We start from the raw sequence: 21213 nt of genomic DNA, 5'->3' as shown, positions 1-21213 counted from the left end.
GAAATCCAGTAAGCCACTATGTTGAGGCCTATAAAAAGAGAACCAACGACTGGGGATGATCTTAAATCTTAATTTTGGGAGGATTATACATTTCAGTTGAAAGTCGTCCCTGGTACTTGGTTATGAAATTTTTTAAATTTCTTAAAAATGAAACTTTAGGTGGAGCTAAGCCAAGGAAATCATGAATTTAAAGCATCAGCCTTTCTCATACTGTTTCTTTCCCTCCAACTTAGGTCTGGGTATTTTGTAGGACTACGTGAAGCTACAGCCCTGATTTTTGTATATTTTACTTTTATATCCTCAGGATCAGGTAGACAGAGCTGATACCTTCCCTCAGGTACTAAAAAAAGTAATTGACTGGATGAAATTGAAGGAATTAGGAACAAAGTATAAATATTCAATTTTAACAGATGGGTAAGTATTTAGGAAGATTATTTTTTGTATCTACTTTTTAAAGATTAAAGATACCCTAATTTATTTAACTTTTAGAATAACCACAAACTATTATTGAAGACCCTAGAGTCTCACCCCACAGGGGATAGTGTTTTTCCTTTCACCTAAGGATGAAAGAGAGGAGGAAAGCAGTGGTCACAGTTCAATCCAGGACTAGAACACTACAGAAAGATCAATATGTAAAGCTAAAAAGACTTTCCTACAACTCTGTTTTTATCATGACACTTCCTTGCTCAAAAAAGTCCAGACTCTTGAGCTTGGCGTTGAAGGCCCTTTCATCACATCCCACCCTACCCGTTTAATCTAATTCACCTGCCATTAATCCTCTTCAGTCAGACTGGCCCAGGAATTCACATGGTTTATCCTTTCTCTGTGTACTTACGTATGCTTCCCTCTCTACTGGGAGAGTCTCTTCTCGACAACTTCTTTATCATTTTTCAAAGCCCATCTTGTGTTTTACCCTGACAACCCCATTGATCTTTTTTCCTTGAAACCTTATAACTTCTATGATATGTACCATTCATGTTGACATCTGACCATATATTCTGATACGTAATCTATGTACATACATCAGACTTACTTTTGCAAGGAAATTTAAAATTCTTTCAGAGAAGGACTTTTGCTGCCTGATAATCTTCCATAATGCTTACCTTAGTGGTGAGCTTAAAGTGTATGCCCAGAAAGCATTTGTTAAATGAAAAGCTAAATGGGAAGATTAGAAAAATTAAAACATAGATGACAGACATTGTGCCAGGGCAACTCCTGTACCTTAAGGCCATTAAGGTTGAAAAGAACGTCCTAAACAATTTGTTTCAAACTGTACAGATTATCCTCTATCCTTGAGATGTCACCAACAGAGAGAGTTTAGAGATCCTCACATATGATAGGAGAAGAGCATTGAATTTAATCACATCATAACTGTTAAGTTTGGAAAAATGTTTATGGACCCCTTTAGAAATCTATTACTGATTTTAAACATGAATGAGCAGTGCTCTGCTAAAGTATACAGGTGTTTCTGCCATAATATAGTATATGCAGTTCTGTTAAAGTGTCATTTTCTGGGACAGATCACTCAAAACCTATGCAATTTTGTAACTAGAGCACTAACAAAAACCAATCATTGGAGTCTCCATAAATAATTTGGACACAGCCCAGGCAAGCAACTAAGGGAAGGTAAGGTTGCGTCAAAGTATATTAAAATTGCACAGAAGCACTAGTATCCTGGGGACATAAACTTGTTTTTAATTTTCTTATAATATAGTCGACATTATTATAAGAAAATGCAAAGGATTATGTCCTGTTCCCAGTATAGCAGTTGAATTGAGGGCTTTTTTAATTTCCTGCTGAAGTTTATAATTTCCACTGCTATTATTCTGACTCTCCTTGCTTAAGAACAACCACATGTGAACCAACATAATTTCCGTATTACACAATCAGTATTGTCCTTAACTACAATAAATTGGTTAGTGTTATAGAAACATGTTGTAGCAGAAAAAATTGTATTTTAACCGTTTGATACCAGCTACTTTTGTCTCTTCCATTTTTTTGTTTTTGGTATTGTTTCAAAGCACACTGTCAACTTACTTTGCTAAGTCTGGCATTAAAAGTAAGCTTAGCATAATACTCAGCAAGATAGAAGCCTGCCCAGAACCATAAAAACAATCAAGATGAGCCTAATAGGAATTAGTTTGTGAGCAGAATTTAATATATCCGACTTCTTTGTTTTTTAAAGCTTTATTTTGAATTAGTATTTTGTAGGAAGCAAGGTTAATTTTGTCAGGTTAATATTACGTGTGAATATGAGAAAGTTGACATCAGTAAAAGATTTAAAATACTCATTTGTAAGAATAGTATACCATTTATTTCATCAATTTTTTGTCTTTTTTTTGATTTATAGTTCTTGGGATATGAGTAAATTCTTGAATATTCAGTGCCAACTCAGCAGGCTCAAATACCCTCCTTTTGCTAAAAAGTGGATCAATATTCGGAAGTCATATGGAAACTTTTACAAGGTAAAATTTCTATATTTAATAATTATATGGTTCTTCATAAATTTGTTAAATTTTGCATGTACGTTAAGTTGTAATTTTCCAGGTGTTTTTCATGGAAAAAGGCTATATAATTAGTTCTTACTCTTCAGATTCCAAATTAGTTATGTTCAAATTAGATAAGCATTTTTCTCATTCAGCCTGTTAACTTTATTTAAATAGGTTAACTATATATACCTGACAAGTTTGAAACTGTAGGGGCAGTCAGTATGTGGATCGTTTGTGGAGCAAATGCTCCCCACTGGATTTTAATTTTACTTTACATTTATCAAAGTTAATATGTGTGTGTGGTGTAAATGTTTAAAATATTATTGCAAGACTTACAATGAATGTCAGTATTCGGCCATAGCCTTCACCAGAACTGGTTCCTGTTCTGAGGCAAACACTTTCAAGTTCTGTAAAGCTCTTTTTTTTTTTTTTTTTTTTTTGTCCCCCAGATATTTACCTTTGTATTTCTAAGTTTCATGCTTATACTACTTCTTGACTTTTCCGTTTGTGACCTATTGAATTCCTGCAATGAAAGATGAAGATTGAGCTTGACTAAGCTACCACTCCTGCATGTCCTTCCCTTCCTGCATCTTCCTACTATAGCTCTATTACCTTTCAGTCAGAGCAGTCAGTGTTCACAACTTTCCTCTAGGTGTAATAATTTACTTCTGGCGTTGTTTACTTATCCTCTTACTCTCCATTCAAACTGTAGGTCACTGCTTGTGACTGAAAACACTCACGTAGTCTGTCAGATTTTCATTTTTCCTCTTTTTTTCCTTTGCGGACTGTCTTCCTGGAGCCTTTAATCCTGTTCTAATCTGAACTATTAGTTCTTCAGGCTTCTTTTAAAATCATCTTAGGGGATTTCCTTTGATTCTCCTTCATTCTTTAGATCCTATGTTGTCATTTTTCTCCCTTACGGTTTCATTTTGGAGAAAGATGTTCTAAAGTAGTTTCATGAGAAAAGGTGCTTTTCCTTACAGACTCTTCTGTTTTAACAGTCTTTTAAAACTGAGAAGTATGCATGCAGAAAGTAGAGTTTTGCAGATTGTTATAAAGCAAATACCCTTGTAACTTCCACCCACTTAACTCCCTTCCTTCCTCATGGAGTTAACCCTAATTCATCCTTTCATGGTAATCATTTTCTTATCATTCCTTATAGCTTTAATATTTAAATGTATATCCTTATACTATATAGTTTTGTCTGGCTTTGAGCACGATATAATTAGTGTTATACTGGCTATATTATTTATTTATTTATTTTTCTCAATATTATGCTTGAAATCCATCCACATCATGTATGTCACTACAGTTCATTCACTTTATTGCTATTATTTCCATTGTGTGATTATACCAGATTTGTTTATCTCTTTTACTTTGGCCATTTGGGTGGTTTTTATTTGGGGCTTCTATGAAGATACTGTTATAAGCATTCTTCGGCACATCCCCTGGTGTCTTTGTGCACTGATTTTTCTGGGATATAAACCTAGGAGTCCTGTTGCTGGGTCATGGGATACGTACATCATTGACATTACTAGATAATGCAAAAATAGTTTTCCAATGGAGTTGTACCAGTTTGCACTCTTTTTTTTTTTTTTTTTGAGACGGAGTCTCGCTGTGTCTCCCAGGCTGGAGTGCAGTGGCGTGATCTCGGCTCACTGCAAGCTCCGCCTCCCGGGTTCACGCCATTCTCCCGCCTCAGCCTCCCAAGTAGCTGAGACTACAGGCGCCCGCCACCACGCCTGGCTAGTTTTTTGTATTTTTAGTAGAGACGGGGTTTCACCATGTTAGCCAGGATAGTCTCGATCTCCTGACCTCGTGATCCACCCGCCTCGGCCTCCCAAAGTGCTGGGATTACAGGCTTGAGCCACCGCGCCCGGCCTACCAGTTTGTACTCTTATCAGCACTGTGAGTTTATAGTTGCTGTAAGTTTTTGCCAGCATTGATATTATCAGACATTTTAAATGTTTTTTAAATTTGGTGGGTGTGTGATACCATCTCATTGAGGTATTACCTATCTGGATTGCGTTTTTGTAAACCCCTTGTTTAAATTTCTGACCATTTAAAAAAAAATGGTAGTCTATTCTTTCGTCACTGGTGTTTTTTACTGGTTTATAGATTTTTACTTTGGATGCTAGTCCTTTAGTTATATTTGATAACTTTTTTATGTGCATTTTTTGTTTATTTGTCTTTGAGATGGAGTCTCATTTTGTTGCCCAGGTTAGAGTGGAGTAGCGCTATCTTGGCTCACTGCAACCTCTGTCTCCCAGGTTCAAGCAGTTCTCCTGTCTCAGCTTCCCGAGTAGCTGGGACTACAGGCGCCCGTCCCCACACCTGGCTAATTTTGTATTTTCAGTAGAGACGGGGTTTCACCATGTTGGCCAGGCTGGTCTCGAGCTGCCTGCCTTGGCCTCCCAAAGTGCTGGTATTATAGGCGTGAGCCACCGCACCTGGCCTTTTGTGGATCTTTTTTTTTTTTTTTTTTTTTGAACTCATTTTGTGAATTTTTTTAAAAATTGTGTTCTGGAAAATTTCAGACATACAGAAATAGGTATAATGAGTCCTCATGACCCAGGTTCAACAATTACAAACTCATGGTCAGTCTTGTTTCATGTGTATCCCCACCCACTTTCCTCTTCCTTATTATTTTGAAGCAGAAGTCAGATATGATGTTGTCTGTAAAAATTTCATTACAAAGCTCCAAAAGCTAAGGGTCATTTTCTTAGAAACACAGCTACCATACCATTGTCACATCTTAAAAAATTAGCAGTAATTCCTTCATCAAATAGGCATAAATATTTTCTTTTACCTTTTGTGTGTTGAATCAGATCAGAATAAGCTTCACAGATTTGTAGTTGGTTAATATGTCTCTTAAGTTTTTTAGTCATTGATATGTGTGATATCTTAATATGTCTCTTTAGTTTTTTTAATCTCTTCTTTTTCTTCCCTAGCAATTTTATTTTATTCTTTAAAGAAACTGAGTCATTTATCGTGTTATGTTTCGCCTTATCTGGATTTTGTAATCGTATCCTGGAATGTGGTTTCAGAGATGTCGCTGTCTTCTGTATTTCATGTCAATTTATACTCCATTTGAGAAGCTCGATCCCCTTTAGGTTCTTTTTTTGCTACAAGTCCCAGATGGAATAATTTTTATTATTAAGAATTAATAAACCTTAAAATAATTTTCAGTCAGGTATGCATAAATCTACAGCTCACAGTATATTAGTGTAATCAGAAAGTTGTAGATATTATAAGGCAATAAAATGCTCCCTGCTTTTTTGAGTAAACAGTGGTTTCTCTTTGTGGACCTGTTTATTTTGGCCAGTTTGTTAGCCTACTCTTTTTTTGTGTGTGGTTTTCCCCTCTTCATAATAGGTAACTATAATGCAATTAGTTGTATAAGTAGAAACTTACGTTTCCTTTTTTTTTTTTTAATCTTATCTAAGACTTAAATAAAACTCTCCGTCACAAGTTTCTGTTGTCTATAATGCTAATAAGGTATATTATATGGTATGTCTCAAAACATTTTTGTTTTTTTAAAAATAAGAATGACCTTTTTTTAAAAATTTTTTTGAGACAGAGTCTTACTCTGTCACCCAGGCTGGAGTGCAGTGGTGCGATCTCAGCTCACTGCAACCTCCGCCTCCTGGGTTCAAGCAGTTCTCCTGCCTCAGCCTCCCGAGTAGCTGCGATTACAGGCGTGCACCACCACGCCTGGCTGATTTTTTTGTGTTTTTTAGTAGAGATGTAGTTTCATCATATTGGCCAGGCTGGTGTTGAAGTCCCAACATTGTGATCCGCCCCCCTTGGCCACCCAAAGTGCTGGGATTACAGGCGTGAGCCATCGCGCCCAGCCAAGAATGACATTTTATCCAACCTTTCTTGGGGGCAAAGGGTGGAAATGGGTAATTAAACTTGGAGCTTAATCTCTTTCATAAATTTAAAAGGTAGTAACTGTAATAATTTCACAATTATTTCTGTAAAATAATTGGCTTAGGCTAAAATGGGACTTGGTTTTTCTAAAAGTAGGCTGAAGTAATATGAATGAAAATATGGTCTAAGACACATTTTTATACAAGATTTTGGAGGGAAAACCCAAACTTTCTTTGTGCCTGGCATATCAGGTGCAAATGTGGGCTTAGCGTTTCCAAATTTTACAACTGTTTCTTTCTTTCTTTATTTTTTTTGAGATGGAGTATCACTCTGTCATCCAGACTGGAGTGCAGTGGTGTGATCTCAGTTCACTGCAACCTCCGCCTCCTGGGTTCAAGCAATTCTCCTGCCTCAGCCTCTCAAGTAGCTGAGATTACAGGTGACTGCCACCATGTCTGGCTAATTTTTTTGTATTTTTAGTAGAGACTGGGTTTCACTATGTTGGCCGGGCTGGTTTTGAACTCCTGACTTCGCCCCCCTCGGCCTCCTGAAGTGCTAGGATTACAGGCATGAGCCACCACGCCCAGCCTTCTTTATGTCTTTATAGGCCTGTGTATACGCATTAAAATGCTGTTGTTGAAGTAAAAGGAAAGGATGAAATATACCTCCTTCCTGTAAAATCTGTTTTTTTCCCTCCCTTTACAAATACTTAATTCTGGGTTGAATTTAAGATAAGCTCACATGAATTCATTTTATTTGGAAATTAGACAATTTCTGCCTTTGCTCTTCATGCGTGTTAAACACAAAAAACCCTGCTTACACATGTAGAAAGTTGAAACTACAGTGAAATGTTACTGCTTTCAAATGAATGACAGGATACTATGTTTGCAGAAATCCACAACTTTTCTAGGGGCAGAGCATAAAGTCTCATCTCCAGTGTACAGTCAGATTGTACCTATAAAGCTCTTTTCTTAAAGTCGGATTCTCAGGCTGAACAGAGATTGAGAGAAAGGATCCCTTACCTCATCATACTCTGGTGTTGAAAGGGAGGAAAAATACTTAATTTTCTCCTACAGTTTTTCCAGATTGTACTCAGTTAGACTTGAGACTTTCAAATAGCTTCCCTCAGTTGATACCAAACCCAAGCAAAAGGTGGACATTTTAAGGTTTTCTGTTATAACATGATTATTTCCAAAGACATACTCCATTACCTTTGAAATGAAGAATCTTGTCACTTGAAGTCAAACATTTTCTCCAGCTTCTGATACGGACTTGTTCAGCTGGTTCATGTGATGAAAAATGTCTATAAGGAGGCTACGTTTTGCAGCCCTTCTTCAAACTGCTCAGCAAAATCTGGCCTTTTTGTTTTCCTGTTGTTCACCTTTCAACTCAGACACCTGATGGAGAACTTTTCCTTGCTAAGCCAGAGGAAGTAAGAGGTTGATTTGTTCTTTGTCCAGATTTTCACATCATTTTTAAAAACATGATGAAGTGACTGGCCTTTGTTTAATAAAGTTAGTAACTCTTTTTCAGGCATTATCTAGGACTTTTCATTTTAATCTTTTTTTTTTTTTGATGGTAAAATATACATAATACAGGTTGAAGTATTGTGTATAATGAGTATCCCTAATTGGAAATTATTGGGACCAGAAGAAATGTTTCAGATTTGGTTTTTTTTTTAGATTATGGAATATTTGCATATACATAATGAGATATCTTGGAGATAGGACCCAAGTCTAAATATGAAATTCATTTTTGTTTCGTATATACCTCATAGCCTGAAATTAAGTTTCATACAACTTTGTGGATGAAACACTGTATGTACATTGAACCATTAGAAAGCAAAATTGTCACTGTCTCAGCCACTGATACGGACAGTCTGGTTGTTTGGTATCATTCCTGATGCTGCCAATAAGCAATCGTTTTCTTAGTCACACACAAATTAATTGTGCGTCATGTACCTGTGTTTTGACTGGGAACCATCACATGAGGTGTGGAATCTTGCACTTGTGATGTTACGTTGGCGCTGAAAAAGTTTCCGATTTTGGAGCATTTCAGATTTTGGGTTTTTGGGATTAGGGATGTTCACCCTGTATAACACTTGCTGTTCACTTAAAAATGCTCCCAATCATTGTTAAGTGCACAACAGTTCAGTGGCATTAAGTACATTCACATTGCACGACCGTCACCACATCGTTCTCCAGAACTCTCATATTCTGAAACTGAAACTCTGTGCCTATTGAACTTCCCCTTCCCGCCAACTCCTGGCAATCATCATTCTTTCTGTCTCTCTCAGTTTGGCTTATCTATATACCTCTTATAAGTAGAAGCATACAGTGTTTGATCTGTTGTGACTGGCATATTTCACTGAGCATAATGTCTTTAAAGTTCATGTTGTATCGTGTCAGAATTCTACCTTTCTGAGGCAGAATAAGAATTCATTGTATGTATTTATGGGCTGAGTATCCCTAATCCCAAAATTCAATATCTGAAATGCTCCAAAATCTGAAACTTTTTGAGCACTGACATTGTACTCAAAGGAAGTTCTCATTGTAGCATTTCAGGTTTTGGATTTTTGGATTTTCAGATGAGGGATGCAAAAGTGGTGCGATGTAAACATTTAATATTTCAAAATCCAAAACATTTCAAATCCAAAGCACTTCTGGTCCCAAGCATTTCAGATGAGGAATATGTAACCTGTACCACATTAAAAAAAAAAAAAATCCATTGATCGTTTGATGGACATTTAAGTTACTTCCATGTTTTGGCAATCATGACTAGTGCTGTTATGAACATGGGTGTACAAATATCATTCTTTTTCCTGTATAACCAGAAGCTGAATCATGTGCTCATCCTATGTTTAATTTTTTCGAGGAATCTCCACATTGTTTCCCACAGTGGCTGTACCATTTTACATTCCCACCAGCAATGCACAAAGTACTACATTCTCCATATCCCTGTCAATGCTTGTTATTTTCTGGTGTGTGTGTGTATGTGTGTGTGTGTGTGTGTGTGTGTGTGTGTGTGTGTGTGTGTGTGTGTGTGTGTTTGTTTATGGCTATTCTAATAGGTGTGAAGTGGTATCTCATTTTGGTTTTGATTTGTATTTCCCTAATAGTGACGTTGAGCATCTTTTCATGTGATTGTTAGCCATTGGCATATCATGTTTGGAGAAATGTCTATTCAGGTTCTTTCCTCATTTACTAAATGTGAGATATCATGATGTTTTGAGTTGTAGGAGTTCTTTATTTGGGATATTAATTCCTTATCAAATATATTCTTGCAAATGTATCTTCTGTTCCATGGGTTGCCATTTCACTCTACTGATAATGTCTTTAGTAATAAGGTTTTTAATGTTGATGAAGTCCACTTTATTTTTTCTTTTGTTGCCTGTGTTTTGGTGACATCCAGGAAATTATTATACAATCCATTGTCATAAAGCCTTTTCCATAGGTTTTCTTCTAAGAGTTTTATAATTGTATGTCTTACATTTAGGTCTTCCATCAATTTTAGTTAATTTTGGTATATGGTGTAAGATAAGGGTCTAACTTCATTCTTTTGCACATAGATATTCAGTTTTCCCAACACTATTTGTTGAAAAGGCCGTTGTTTTCCCCATTGATTCAGTGTATTTGTGAAGGTTTATTTCTAGACTCTATTCTGTTTTATTAGTTTATATGTCTATCTTAATGCTAACACCACTCTCTTTCAATTACTATACTCCTTCCTGCTGTTAATGGTTGTGTTAACATTGTTTTTTAAATGTTGAGCCATCCTTGCATTTCAGGATAAAATCCGACTTGGTCATGGCACATAATTATTTTAATATGTTGCTGCTTTAGGTTTGCTTATATTTTGTCAAGGATTATTGCGTCATGATATTCATAGGGGATACTGATCTGTAATTTTCTTTCCTCATGAGGTCTTTGTCAGGCTTTTGTATCAACGTGATGCTGACCTTAATGGAATGAGTTGGGAAGTATTTCTTCTTCAATTTTTTTGTGGTAGTTTGAGGAGGCTTTGTTCTAATTCTTTAAATATTTGCTAGAATTCAGCAGTGAAGTAATCTGGTTCAGAGCTTTTCTTTGTTAGAGGTTTTCAGTTATTGATTCAGTCTCCTTCCTAGGTATAGGTCTATTCAGATTTTCTGTTTCTTTGTAATTCAATTATTGGTAAGTTGTGTATTTCCAGTAATTTGTCACTTCCATCTAAGTTATCCAGTATTTTGGAAAAGTTATTTTTAGAAGTGCATTTTCCAAGTGATAATTAGTGGAAGGTACAAGATATATTGCAGTATAACAGCTTAAGATAATTATGGATATTTTACATGATTTGCTTTGTGATTATCCCAGTAACCCTATGAGTAAATAGTAGAACCGTTAGTCCCATTTTATGGATGAAGAAGCTGAGATCCATGATGCATAGGCAAAATAGCTGTGCAAACTATGGAATGTAAAACCTAACAAATCTTGATAGAAATATGAAGAAAATATAACAATTTTTTTTTTTTTTTTTTGAGATGGAACCTCACTCTGATGCCCAGGCTGGAGTGCAGTGGAGTGATTTCAGCTCACTGTAACCTCTGCCTCCCGGGTTCAAGGGATTCTTCTGCCTCAGCCTCTTGAGTAGCTGGGATTAGAGGTGCACACCACCATACCCAGATAATTTTTATATTCTTAGTAGAGATGGGGTTTCACCGTGTTGACCAGGCTGGTCTCGAACTCCTGACCTCAGGTGATCCACCTTCCTTGGCCTCCCAAAGTGCTGGGAATACAGGCTTGAGCTACCACACCCAGCCAATAATTCTTAAAAGTGGAGGTGCATGTTGGAATTTGGGGAGTGTGAGTTTTTTTTTTTTTTTTTTTTTTAGTTTATCAAGGAACAGGTTTTAAATAACTTGAAAAACATCACACGACATCATCTTTCATTCTTAATCTTCATTATCTTTAGCCATCCCAAAAGGCTAGTCTTTTTATCTAAGAAATCAGTCAAGTAAAACATGATAGAAAAATACCATGTAAAATAACTAATTTGGTTTAAAAAGGTAGATTGAACTTACATGTCCTGAACAATACATTCCCTTTAATAAATTATTTTTAAATTTTAAAACTGCAGAGGTTTCAGATGTCTGAGGATTTGGTCTGTATTTTCAGCTAAAACTCTAAGATCATATTTTAGAACTCTGAAAATTTGAGGATTTTTTTTTTTCTTTTATTTTCCCCGATGGAGTCTCGCTCTGTTGTTCAGGCTGGAGTGCAATGGCTTGATCTGAGCTCACTGCAGCCTCCGCCTCCCAGGTTCAGGCAATTCTCCTGCCTCAGCCTCCAGAGTAGCTGGGATTACAGATGTGCACCACCTCGCCCAGCTAATTTTTTTGTATTTTTAGAAGAGATGGGGTTTCACCATGTTGGCCAGGCTGGTCTCAAACTCCTGACCTCAAGTGATCTGCCCGCCTTGGCCTCCCAAAGTGCTGAGATTACAGACTTTGAGCCACATTGCCAGGCCTGAGTTTTTTATTTGCCTTATTTGACTGGGGGTATTGCCCTTTGCCTAGCTTTATTTAGCTATTTGTGCTAATTTTCAGTTCCTATTTTTCAGCTTAACTGTGGCTTATATTACAGTTTAGAACACCAAAGAATTATTTACTAAGCTGTTTATTTTTCAGGTTCCTAGAAGCCAAACCAAACTGACAATAATGCTTGAAAAATTAGGAATGGATTATGATGGGCGGCCTCACTGTGGTCTTGATGACTCTAAGAATATCGCCCGAATAGCAGTTCGAATGCTTCAGGATGGGTGTGAACTCCGAATCAACGAGAAAATACATGCAGGACAGCTAATGAGTGTGTCCTCTTCCTTACCAATAGAGGGCACTCCACCGCCACAAATGCCACATTTTAGAAAGTAACAGCAGTTTTGTGTGTGGATCATTCCAATTGAAGTTGCTATGAAGAGGTAGCAGATGAATCTCATTGAATTAGTCCTATAGTGCAAACTTTAAGCACCTTAAAACATTTAAGATCTTATTACAGGTGATAGAGATAGATAGATGTATGTGAACAGATTTTGCAGGAAGGCGTACTGAATTCTTTGTCACCAGCACTTTTGATATGAGCAGTATTCGTTACACAGTAACAGTTCCTGCTTAGAACTGACTTATAATTTAAGGTGTTCACTATATTTTCTTTGGTTTTAAAATGCAAAATCTCATTGGCTGTTCTCTTGAATGTCATATCATACTGGTGTTAAAATATGTAATGTATTTCTTTATTAACATCACTAGATGAAACCATATCTTAAAATGCAGAAGTGATTGGAAGGTAGGTCTTATCTAGCCTTTGGATTTCAAGAATAGCATAGTCCTTTTGATTTTTCAGAGTTTATATATGAAGTTCACCATGTATGTGATGAATTTCATAAGGTACTTGGTATACATATTTGCCTGTGTTTCTTTTCAACTCATAATTGGAAGAATTGTGATCGATTATAGGATCTGGTTAAAAATTCAGTTACTGAAGGAATTAATGAGAACTTGGAAGAAAATACTGAAAGGACTATCATAAGGGCTATAGCTCAAACTTCGTAATACATAAATCACTGTCATCTTTTTGGATTTGGTTGTTTGATTCTCCTTCCTTTTTTGACATATATATGCCTTAATTCTTCAATCTGAGGGACCATGCTTTGAAATAGACTGAAAATTAAGGGTCACCACCTAATTTTACTTTGTATTCAATATCATAAGTGAGGTTAATAAAGTCAATACTTTCTACCACATATTATGTTTTTGTTATTAAAAAACTTCATTGGCCACCAGTGAAGTTAGTCAATAAAATACTTGTTTTTCTGATTTTACATAGTAAGTGGCTGCTAACTGTTGAGTTATTCTTAACTAAATCTAAAAACAAAAATGTGCATTTCGACTTGATAGGGTAGAACTCTTATCTAGAGGCTAAACCCATGTATTTTCAGAATTGAATTTTTCTTGATTTCAGGGGACAATTTTTCTTGATTTCATTGACATTGCTTGCTTCCTGCCTTTTACCTTTTAATAAAAATTGTGATGCTACTTTATTCTGAAGATTTATATTTTATAATCAAATGAATTTCCTCAAAGGTTTCCAAACCTGATATATAGGGTGAAAAGCAGGAAAGTAGACGTTTTGCTTGGTGTGGGAATTATCTACATAGGGCGGTAGATTTCTTTTTCTTTTCTTTTTTTTTTTTTTTTTAAGATGTAGTCTCGTTCTTTTGCCCAGGCTGGAGTGCAGTGGCGCGATCTCGGCTCACTGCAACCTCCGCCTCCCGGGTTCAAGCAATTCTCCTGCCTCAGCCTCCTGAGTAGCTGGGATTAACAGGCTCCCGCCACCACGCCCAGCTAATTTTTGTATTTTTAGTAGAGATGGGGTTTCACCATGTTAGTCAGGCTGGTCTCGAACCCCTGACCTCGTGATCCACCCACCTTGGCCTCCCAAAGTGCTGGGATTACAGGCGTGAGCCACCGCGCCTGACCCAGGGCGGTAGATTTCTTAAGCCAATAAATTTCTGCTTTTGAGCAGTAGTCATATAATCAGTATCATAAAGAATAATGTGTAAATAACAGAAGGCATGAGTGTGTGGTGTTCCTAGATAAACTGTTACAGATTATAGTAAAATAAGGAAATCTAAGTGCTTTAAGTTTATACAGTTAACTCTTAGGATAAGACAGATATATGCTGAGATGTTTGTGAATCCCAGATAGCACTGTATGATAAACTGTAAAGTATTAATGAATGTCGTAAAGAATTTCCTACAAATCCTTACTGTGCCAGGGCAAAGGAGTAGAAAATAGCAAATCACAGATGGCAGGAGATCTAGACACTCTTTAGGTGATTTTTTCCATATAGCCATCCTACTGTGGAATTCAAATCCATGCTCTAGCAGAACTCTAATTGCCTCTCAGCACTTCCAGAGTCGCACATGAAAAGCTGAAACTGCAATTGGAAAATCTGATGATGACAAGGAAATACTACGTTTCTGGTTTTGTTTTAGCTCTATCTGCTAATTTCTTTGCCTATTTTCCGTTTTGCCAAGTACCAACAAGCTTATGTTGTATTTCTTTTTAAGACCTTCAACATTATAAGCTCTCAGTACCCTATTTTTTGTTGTTGTTCGAGATAGTTTTTGCTCGTCTGCCAGGCTGGAGTGCAGTGGTGTGATCTTGGCTCACTGCAACCTCCGCCTCCTGGGCTCAGGTGAGATCCTCTTGCCTCAGCCTCCTGAGTAGCGGGGATTACAGGCGCGTGCTACCACACCTGCTTAATTTTTGTTTTTTTAGTAGAGATGGGGGTTTCACCACGTTGGTCAGGCTGGTCTCGAACTCCTGACCTCAAGTGATTTGCCCACTTTGTCCTCCTGCGGATGTGAGCCTCTGCGCTCAGCCATAGATTTTACTGTCTTAACCCATTTTAATTCCTTTGTTGAGTCTCTGTCTTCCCCTCCAATTTGATTTGGGATTTTGCTGATGAGATTATACTAAACATTGAGAGTACTGCTTTTTACTCTGACTTTTATTGTGTTGTCTTTCAAAGACAAATAGTACAATTTTGTACAAGGAAACACGTAAGAGATGGATGTCTTTCTGGTATGCCCACGAAAACAATATTAGTATATTATTGTTACTTATTAATAGTATTTACAATTTATTAATTATTAGCTATGTTAATTTTTATTCTATGCTTCATTTGCTATGACATTGACATAGTGGATTTCTGCTGATTTTTTTCGAATCCACGATCTTTATAACCAACTGAAAAATATAATAGAGCATTATATTTCATCTTTATTTGTGTTCTTTTGGATCAAGTATTTAACATTTGCTCTGAAAAAAAAGTTTTTGTGACGTGTCTTTGTTGCCTTGAGACAGAGCTGTTTATCCTGCCTCCTAGGGAGAAGTTTCTGCCTGGATTGAAACAAAAAAACACAGGAGTCACAAGCATGTTACCTATTAAAAGAGAGAGGGTATCTCTGAAGACTAATTAAAATGGTAATTTTTTAAAAGATGGGACCAGTTGACTTTTAGTATATCACCCCAAGTATTATCCCCAAAATGATAATACAAAACAATAATTTGGAGACCAGGAGAAAAACTGGTAGTAGGATTATGGGGGAGGGGAAGAAGCACAGGTGGTCAAGATAATAATGCGTGTTTGGCCTCAGCTGTAGGTAGAGGTGCCAGAGAAACTACCTGCCTCACAGATGAGCGCACACAGGTGCATTGTAAAAGTCTGGGAAGGATGTATTGTACTCTGAAGGAAGACTTTCCATTTCTAAGCTACCATGGAGAAGTATAAGCTCCTTGAGACCAGAGACTGTGACTTCTGCATCTTTGATTCCAGCGACGTGATAAAATGTTTTGCACATAGTTGAATCCAGCGTTGATAAATAAAGGACAGCCTTACATCTTTTTTCTGTTATACTTAGCAATTTCCTCTTTCTTCTGCACCACCAACCTGTATTTCAAGCCTCCCTGCCCCACAGAGCTTCCAAAGCCAATAAATTTGTTAATCTAGAGCAGGGGTCAGCAAACTGCCACCCCTGGGCCAAATCTGGCCTGCTGCCTGTTTTTGTATGGCCTACAAACTATGGTTTTTATATTTGTTAATGGCTCAAAATAATATTTTGTATAATATGAAAATTACACGAAATTTTAGTTTCTCTGAATAAAGTTTTGGAAAGAACTACCATTCTCATTTGTTTTCATGTCATCTCTGACCACTTTTGTGCTACAATGGCAGAGTTGAATAGCTGCATCAGTGGTACCATCTGGCCAGCAAGGCCAAAAATACCGTCTGGCCCTTTACAGAGAAAGTTTGCCTACCCTTACCTCTCTTGTCGAATGCAATGTGTAAGTTGCATCAACAAACAAGAAATGGGACTGATAACATGAGAGTCTAGAGCTGAATGTTAAGGTGCAATAATGATACTTGCACCAAACATTTATTGACACTGTTAAGTACTTTACCCCATTGTTTAATAAGAATCTGGTGAGGGAGAGAGGCCTTCTGTCCAGTGTACAGATGGGAAAATTAGGTCCAGAGTGGTTAACTTGCCAAAGTTTAAGTTGTGGGAGCTGTAGACTCTGGCAGTCTGACTTGAGCCACTGCTCTTTACCCCTGTGCTATGTATGCTGCCTCCCCTCGTAGACTTTGGCTTAACCTGATATTCCAGGAACAGATAGGTTGTCCTAGGTAGAATAAACATCTTTCTGCTACAGTTCAGACATTTTCAATGCGTTTTTACTAAATGCTGCAAATCAGGGGATAATTTGATGTTCATTCTTTGAAGCAATATAAAGTATTTTTAACTTCTAATGTAACCAGCTCTGAGGTTTTTTGGAGATGGGGATAAGTGGAGAAGGAGAAGGATTTTTGCTTTAAAATTTCCCCAGTGTTCTTGAGATGAGAAACGTTAGTGTCTTGAGTTTATAATGACACAGGCTAAAGGGCTTAAGCTTGACGGATGGATTAAGAGGTGGAAGTAATTGTTTTTCTGGATTCCTTACCAAGACTTGGGTAAGGGGCTGATGCCTGAGGCTTTAAACCAGATCTGCTTTTCTACTTGCAAATGAATGTTCTCAAGTTAAGTTTCATTAGATTTGTTTTAGGATGAATACTGCTCAATCATTGTGGAGCCACAAGGCATGCTTCTTTTTATTGCACTTCTCTTTATTGTACTTTACAGATACTATTTTCTTTTCTTTCTTTCTTTGTTTTTTTAACATACTGAAGGTTTGTGTGAATCCTGTGTGGAGAAAGTCTGTTGGTGTCATTTTCCCAACAGCATTGCTCACTTCATGTGTCTTACATTCTGGTAATTCTCCCTATATTTCAAACTTTTTGATTATTATTATCTCTCTTAGGGTGACTTGTAATTAGTGACCTTTGATGTTACTATCATGGTTGTTTTGGGGCACCACAAACCACACCCATATAAGACAACAAACTTAATTGATAAATGTCTGTGTTTTCCCCATGGCTCCCTCTCCAGACCTACCTATTCCCTGAGACATAATATTGAAATTAGGCCAGTTAATAAGCCTACAGTGGCCTGTAAGTGTTCAAGTGAAAGAAGAGTCACATGTCTTCCACTTTAAATCAAAAACTAGAAATGATTAAGCTTAGAGAGGAAGGCATGTCAAAAGCTAAGACGGGCTGAAAGCTATGCCTCTTGATCCAAATTGGCCAAGTTGTAAATCCAAAGGAAAAGTTATTGAAGGAAATTAAAAGTGCTGCTCCAGTGAGCACACAAGTGATAAGAAAGCAAAACAGCCTTACTGCTGATATGGAGAAAGTTTTAGTGGTTTGGATAAAACATCAAACCGCAACATTTCCTTAAGCCAAAGCCTAATCTAGAGCAAGACTGTAACTCATATTCTGTGAGGGTTGAAGGAGGTGAGGAAGCTGCAGAAGAAAAATTGGAAGCCAGCAGAGATTGGCTCATGAAATTTAAGGAAAGAAGCTGTCTCCATAAAATAAAAGTGCAAGGTAAAGCAGCAAGTGCTGATGTAGAAGTTATAGCAAGTTATCTGGAAGATCTGGCTAAGATAATTGATGAAGGTGGCCACACCAGACAACAGGTTTTCAATGTAGATGAAATAGCCTATTAGAAGAAGATAACATCTAGGACTTTGATAGCTGGAAAGAAGTCAGTGCTTGGCTTCAAAGCTTCAGAGGACAGGCTGATTCTTTTTAGGAGCTAATGTAGCTGGGGACTTTAAGTTGAAGCCAGTGTTCATTAACCATTCTGAAAATCCTAGGGCCCTTATGCTAAATCTACTCTGCCTGTGCTCTATAAAGGGAACGGCAAAGCCTGAGTGACAGCACATCTGTTTACAACATTGTTTACTTAATATTTGAAGCCTGCTGTTGAGACTTAGTGCTCAGGAAAAAAAAAATTTTCAAAAGATGACTGATCATTGACAATGCAGCTGGTCATCCAAGAGCTCTGATGGAGTTGTATAAGGAGATTAATGTTGGTTTTAATGCCTACAAACAATATCCCGTTCCGCAACCCATGGATCAAGTAGTAGTTCTGGCTTTCAAGTCTTATTATTTAATAAATACGTTTCATAAGGCTGTGGTTAGCATAGGTAGTGATTCTTCTGATGGATCTAGGCAAAGTCAGTTGAAAACCTTCTGGAAAGGATTCACCATTCTGAATGCCATTACAAGCATTTGTGATTTGTGAGAGGAGGTAAAGATACAACCTTAACAGGAATTTGCAAGAAGCTGATTTTAGTCCTCGTGGATGACTTTTAGGGGCCCAAGACTTCAGTGGAAGAAGTCACTGCTGATGTGGTGGAAATACCAAGAGAACTAGAAGTGAAGATGTGACTGAATTGCTGCCACCTCATGATAAAACTTGAGGAATTACTTCTTAGAGATAGGCAAAGAAAGTGATTTATTGACATGGAATCTATTCCAGTTGAAGATGCTGTGAACATTCTTGACAGCAAAGGATTTAGAAGATTACATAAGCTTAATTGATAAACCAGTGGCAGTGTTTGAGAGGATTGACTCTAATTTTGAAGGAAGTTCTGCTGTGGATAGAATGCTATCAAATAGCATGATAAAGAGAAATCTTTTGTGAAAGCACAAAGATCAGTTGATGGAGCAAACTTCATCGTCTCATTTTGAGAAACTGCTACAGCCACTCCCATCTTCATCACCTACCACCCTGATCACTCAGTAGCCCTCAACATTGAGGCAAGATCCTGCACCAGCAAAAAGATTATGACTTTCTGAACACTCATGATTGTTAGCTTTTTCTAGAAATTTAATCTTGCAGGTGTATATTTATTTTTTAGACATAATGCTTTTGCACACTTCATAGACTGTTTAAATGTAACTTTTACATGTATTGGGGAGCCAAAACATTTGTGTGAGTTGCTTTATTGTGATACTCCCTTTATTGCAGTGGTCTGGAACTGAACCTGCAGTATCTCTGAGGTATGCCTGTATATAGTATGATCAAGAACAAGTTTAGAATACAAGTCCTTTTTTTTCAATTTAATTGAGTAAAAGAACAGAAGAGGAGAAAGCTTATGATTTTCTGCTTGCTAGTTTAGTGTGGCACACCATCACTGGTAATGGCAGATTGATGGAAGGGAGAGGTTGAGCCTTCCCTTTCAAGTGTCCATTCTTGCTTGCCATCTCTGCACCTTTGAACATAGACCTGTTTTCCCTTTGGATTTATTTTTGTCTGTGGGACCATGATTATCACAGTCACATAGGATTGAAACCATGAAACTCATGGTCCCTCCTTCCCCCTTTTAGCACAATGTCCTTTATTTTCCAGTCACTTTATCCTCACCCCTGTTTTCATCATTGCTACACAGACTATTGCTAAAATTTAACTGACTTCTCTCTTGCTGTCTCTTCCTATATACCACTGTCATTAAAAAACCTTCCTAAAATGTTGCTTTGCACACTGATCTCAGAAACCTTCCCATTTCTGATGGGATGCAACTCAGCTCTCTGTTGGCATATAAGACCCTTCACAGTCCGATTTCCATCTACCAACTTTTATAGTAGCCATCTGCTCTGGGGTAATAGTTATTCGCCTCACCATCATAATTGAATTGCATGTGCACCATCCTACTTCTGTCCCCAGGAAGTTAGCCCATCAGTCTTATCCTCTTGATTCTGTTTTGTTAAAGACCTGCTCTGATTTCAGCCTTCTCCTTCCCAGATGACCCGGACCTTTTTCAACAACTCCCTCTATTCGTTCACTGCGCTTTTGTTGTATTCATTGGGCCCTTCATTTGTGCTGCAGAGATTCATTTGTACTGTGTTGTTGGGGTTTTTTCTGTTTCCTCAACAGGAGTGTAAATTATTCAGGCACATTTTCTTTCTTGTATCTCAAGAACCTAAGACACAGTGGGTGCTTAGTTAAAAATAATTAGTGATGGTAAAATATATCCTCCAAGGTTAGTACCTATTCCTGAAATTGCAAAAGGTAGCATAAGTCTTGACTGCTGTGATGAATGAGTTGCTGCTTTGGCAGAGTTACCGATATGAGCTATCCCCTTTTCTGTTACTGTGCACCATAAATAAATTTTTACAGGCTCTATCTCCAGTAGAAATGTGTAATCCCTGTCTATGCTTGACTTTCCCTCTAGGTGCCAGGAAAAGCAAACAAATGTTAAGCTGTCCTTCCTGGTAGTTCAGTCTGTACATTGCTGATTTAAAAAAAAAAAAAAAAAAAAAAAAGTCTGCTCCAAGTATCTTTGGCCTTGAAAAAGGTTATTGCTTACTTTTGTTCTGTGTTGAGCACTGATTTTTCAAACTTTTTGCACAAGTACTCCCTAATACTTAAAAAATATTGTTTTAAAAGGCAACTATCTATTTGCACATTTAAAGGTGTTCCTAAGTTAAATATTGGCAAAAGATACAATACCAGCATAGTATAAATATTGACATTTTAAAACAAAACAGGCTTCATTATATAATCAGTGGAGTCTACATACCATAGAAATTTAGTACCATTATCTACATAGAAAATACATAAAGGTTTTTAAAATTCCTCTTTCTCCTGGAACTTGTATTTTTGTGGGAGAATCTTGCAGTTCTCCCACAAGATTTTATTCTAATGTACTACAGTAATCCCCTCTTATCCGTGGTTCCGCTTTCCATGGTTTCAGTTATCCAAGGTGCAGTAACAAGATATTTTGAGAGAGAGCACATTCACATGACTTTTATTGCAGTGTATTGTTATAACTGTTCTATTTTACTAGTTATTGATATTAATCTCTTTTCCTAATTTACCTACATTAAACCTGATCATAGATAAGTATAGGAAAAAACATCAG

The 21213-nt window shown here is 37.2% G+C and overlaps 1 protein-coding gene across 21 annotated transcripts in view; it reads left to right on the top strand.

The window, feature by feature from the left end:
* The window catches only part of ERI1 (exoribonuclease 1), a 138922-nt gene that overhangs the window by 15556 nt on the left and 102153 nt on the right, over positions 1-21213 (top strand). For 14 of the 21 annotated variants that reach the window (XR_013397058.1, XR_013397059.1, XR_013397060.1 and 11 more), the window contains exons 5-6: positions 305-414; positions 2351-2465. Coding sequence is in view for 16 of the 21 variants with exons in the window: in XM_077942998.1 (XP_077799124.1) it covers positions 305-414; positions 2351-2465 (225 nt within the window). In the remaining 5 variants the exon portion in view is untranslated. Of the gene's footprint in view, positions 1-304; positions 415-2350; positions 2466-5440; positions 5777-6679; positions 7892-12027; positions 12318-15289; positions 16082-18661; positions 20488-21213 lie in introns of those variants that run through there. The other 7 variants (XR_013397056.1, XM_015144775.3, XM_077942988.1 and 4 more) reach the window with 7 other exon arrangements.

The sequence above is a fragment of the Macaca mulatta genome, chromosome 8 (genome assembly GCF_049350105.2).
Source record: "Macaca mulatta isolate MMU2019108-1 chromosome 8, T2T-MMU8v2.0, whole genome shotgun sequence".
Classification (NCBI taxonomy): Eukaryota; Metazoa; Chordata; class Mammalia; order Primates; family Cercopithecidae; genus Macaca; species Macaca mulatta.
This window is presented reverse-complemented; position numbering and strand designations above follow the sequence as displayed.